At 35.4% G+C, this 4,502-nt stretch overlaps 1 protein-coding gene across 1 annotated transcript; it reads right to left on the minus strand.

The window, feature by feature from the left end:
* Positions 1-2,556: 2,556 nt before the first annotated feature.
* LOC143673086 (olfactory receptor 7A10-like) lies at positions 2,557-3,477 on the minus strand. Its single transcript, XM_077147457.1, has one exon. It carries the CDS (start codon positions 3,475-3,477, stop codon positions 2,557-2,559), a length of 921 nt encoding a protein of 306 aa, XP_077003572.1.
* Between the last annotated feature and the right edge of the window lie 1,025 nt (positions 3,478-4,502).

Raw genomic sequence — 4,502 nt, forward strand, 5'->3', positions numbered from 1 at the left:
ATTGACTCAAAATGAGTGCTCTCCTCCTTCTATGTAACATAATATTGAAAATTTGAAGACAAGAATCAAATCCCTATTTCTGCTGGAAAAATAATAGCATTTTCCTCTGTAACATGGTGTTTACCTCTCACCATGATTCCTGAAAATCTCTTTTGCAGCTATCTAAATTTTAATGACTCTTCAACATTTTCCTTCAAATAAAACACAACACTGCACTTCTTTCATCAATAGCACGCAATTTATCATTATTTGTTTCCATATATAGATTGTTCAAGAATAAAACTTAATTTTCTGTGAGAACCAATCATTCTCCTCAGTTCAGATTGACTCATAATTCTTATCACTTAATTAAATGGTTGTGGAGAAGAATAAAGTTGTACTAACAAACCCAGGAATATTTTTTATCTGAGAATAAATTTGGAGTTGCAGGAATGGTAATAGAAGTAAAGCTTGAAGAGTTGGTGTACATGGCAGAATAGTAACGTTTCCATTACTCACTCAGGACATGCTCTAAAAATAGGTTTTCTTCAGAACCTGTCTAATAGCTGGGTGCATTGGAAAGAAAACAAGGAGTCTTTGGAAATTTTGAAAGAGATACAATCGCCCTTCCTCCTGAAGTACACTTAAGTGTAAGTCAGTTTGATGTCCTGCATGGCATCTATATGATATGGTGTGACATGGATGAGGTGGACTGGCCCTTAATGGGAATTTCTCCCTCCTTCCATTTTTGGATCCTGTATTGGAGAGAACGGTGAAGTTGCAGGTGCATATGTAATCAATACTATGGGAAGAGCTTCTTACTACCTGAATTGCAGAAAATGATGCATTTGCCAATCTAACACTTTAATGGAGTCTTCTTGATTATACAATGTTTCTGAGGATAGCAGAAGCATCACATTTCCTGGCTGGACTGTTTTCTAGTGCTTCTTTCCCTTTCCTTTTTTTCTACTTGAAAGACATACCTCTAGCTTTTCCAAATATATTGAGAGCATATGCCTACTAAATTTCTTCAAGAATTTTTTTAGAGATTTTTTTGAAAGATTTCTGCTTAAAGAAAAGGAGTAATGCAAATAAATTATTAGATACAGAAAATGATTGCAAATGCATGGAGTTTCCTCAATTAGAATCTGGGAATTGATAAATGAACTTGTTGGAAGTGAGACCATAATAATGCTGTGTACTTTGGATAAATATATACAACTACTGCATGTTCAGCAATGGCAAAATATGATTCACAGTATATTCTTTATGGTAATCTCTAAAGAAAGTACTTATGAAAGACTTTTAGAAAACCATCTGGTTTATGTAATAAAATATTTAGTTAAGAATTCAAGCTCAATGTATGCGGAGAAAGGTGGGTCTTTTATTTTCCCTGGAGAGACATCAAAAAAATGACAAGCTGAGAATTTTAATCCTCAGATTGTGACACAATAAAAACCAAGAGATTTGCAGTGCTGCATGAATCAAGTCTCTTTTGTCCATAAATTACATTTCTGACGTGGATATGACTAAAACAGAGTTTGTTCCTTGGGTTAATGCATTGCAATAGAAGTGAACTCACAGCTCTGCCAATGATATTAAATGAACACAATAAGTGGCCACATCTTTTTTTTTTGCCCAAACTGGACATTACCTCAGCACAATCTCTCATCCCAAAATGTCAACCTAATTTGCCAATAGCTCTGATGAAGAAAGCATTAGTGGTATTCAACCTCAGAAAGAACACAAGATGTCTACAAAAATCAGTGATGCTATTACCTAATATCTTGCATTAGTAGTTTAAAAAGACACAGTTGGCAATGGGAAAATGACCCAAATTGTATTTAAGGATCAGTGAAGGAGGCCTATGAATGTAAGAAGTGCCAAGGGAAAGTTACTGAAAAAATCCCTACGTATAAAAGCAATTTTTAAGGGACAGATTTGTATCCTTGAAAGAAATCCAGTGATGAGTAAAACCATCAATGTTTTAAGAATCAGGGGCTGTAATGTCTCTTATATCCTCACCTAACTTTTATGGAATATACAGGACAAAGTCACAGATGGAGATGTATGTAGCTTATTGAAACTTCATTATGTTGTGACTCAAGTCCAGGATATGCCCTCTTTCAAGAGCTGATTAACACAACTCTGGAAACAGGTACAGAGCATTTGAAATGACAAATGGTTTTCTCCAAAACCATGTAACACAAGAGTAGTTTATTTCTGCTTTCAGGGAGGCAATACACCTTCACCCTCCAGTAATTACAATAATTTTATATATTCTTAATGACCGGTATTAAACATTTACCACTGAATATTTAGGCAGAAGAGTCCACCTCAATACTGAATCCTGGGAATATATTCCTAGATGTCAAATGATTTAAAGAAAATACAGAATATAATGGATTTTGATGGATGTGAAATAGAGATAAAGTTCTTGTAATAAAGCAAATAGCATATTAATTTTGTATACACTGGTGGGGGTAATTTGATTTATATTTCACAGTATTTAACCTCTGTTAATGAAGAGTAAATTTCTGAACTTGAGGTGAAGGATCCTTACACATAGACACTGTCTCAGCAGGAAATCATTTTTAAGGCATCCTTTAGGTCTTTGTTTCTAAGACTATAGATGAAGGGATTCAACATGGGAGTGACCACTGTGTACATCACAGAAGCTATTGTACTTGCCCTTGTGTTTTGTGTAGCTGCAGAACTAAGATACACTCCAAAAGCTGTACCATAAAACAAGGACACCACTGAAAGATGAGACCCACAGGTAGAAAATGCTTTATACTTGCCTCCACGGGATGAAATTCTCAAAATAGAGCATGCAATCTTAGTGTAAGAGAAAAGGATGCCAGTGAGTGGAATACCACCCAGAATTCCAGTTGCAAAATACATCACTAGGTCATTCAGGAAGGTTTCAGAGCATGAAAGTTGGATCACTTGAGTAAATTCACAAAAAAAGTGGGAAATGTGCAACTGTGTACAGAAAGTCAATCGCAAAACCATTAGGCCATGTAAAAGAGAGTCCAGAACACTCAATATCCATGATGCCAGCAGCAGGAGACCACAGAGCCTGGGGTTCATGATGACTATGTAGTGCAGTGGGTGACAGATGGCCACATAACGGTCATAGGCCATCACAGTTAAGAAGCAGTTGTCTAATATTCCAAAAACCATGCAAAAATACATCTGGGTGAGGCAGTTTCCATAACTTATAGTTTTGGTCTCTGTCTGGATGTTCACCAGCATCTTTGGGACAGTGGTGGAGGTGAAACAGATGTCTGCAAAAGACAGATTAGCAAGGAAGAAATACATGGGTGTGTGCAGATGGACATCAGAGATAGTGGCCAGGATGATGAGCAGGTTCCCAATGATAGTGACCAGGTACATCATCAGGAAAAGAGTAAATAGAAGAGGCTGCACTTCTATGTCTTCTGAGAGTCCCAGGAGGATAAATTCTGAAACACGTGTTTCATTCTCTGATTCCATGTAATTCATGAAACTGCAGGACAGAGACCAAAGCAAGGCAGATTTAGGTAGAAGCAGCTCTCAGCAAATTAACACAAATTCTGTGGTTTGTATTGCAAATATATTGAAATTTTTTTTATTAATTATATACAGAATTAGTGCCCTCTATCTCAAAATATCAGGGTAAAAACATGTTCCTCCTTCTCCTTTATGCTGTTCTTTTCATGCCTTCTTTGCTCATAATTTTAAACTTTTTCTTATATGCTCCACTGCAAAAGCTCTTAGACTTTATGTTATTCAAAAATCATTTGACCAGTTATTCTACACTATGCAATGAAAAAGTTGTGACATGCATATTGGTATTTTTGTAATCAATATTACTAAATTGCACCCTTGAAAATAGTTAGACTGTGAAATTTTAAGTTGTATATAGATCACTACACTACAATTTTAAATAAGTAAAATTTTCCATCTTTATGAATAGAAAATTCAATATTGTTAGCATTCTATTTCATCTCCACCTGATCTATACTTTCAGCTCAATCCCATCCTTAATGGCAGGAAGGCAGCTTATAGATATTGACAAAATAATTCTAAATTTTAAAGGGAAAGCCAAAAGTCTTAGATTGCCAAAACAATATTGAAAAAAAACCAAGGTTGTACAAACAATACTACCAGATTTCAAGTCTAACTATACAGATGTGATGATCAAACTATGTATTGGTGAAATAAACACATGAACAAATCTAAGAGAACTTAGTAGACTCACAATCAAAAGTTGGGGAACTCAAAAACAGACCCACAGAAGCAGAGCCAACTGGCCTTTGACAAAGGGGCAAGAGCAATTTAATGGAAAAAGTATGATCTTTTCAACAAATTCTGTGGAACAATGGCATACACACATGGTAAACAGAAAAGGAATGTAGCCAAGCTCTGTATATATTCTACAATAGTTAACTCAAAATGAATCCTGTACTCAAAATTAAAATGCAAAGTATAATACTTCTAGAATAAAACATCCAAGAAAATCTGATGGCCTGTACTTT

The sequence above is a fragment of the Tamandua tetradactyla genome, unplaced genomic scaffold (genome assembly GCF_023851605.1).
Source record: "Tamandua tetradactyla isolate mTamTet1 unplaced genomic scaffold, mTamTet1.pri scaffold_119_ctg1, whole genome shotgun sequence".
In the NCBI taxonomy this organism is placed as follows: Eukaryota; Metazoa; Chordata; class Mammalia; order Pilosa; family Myrmecophagidae; genus Tamandua; species Tamandua tetradactyla.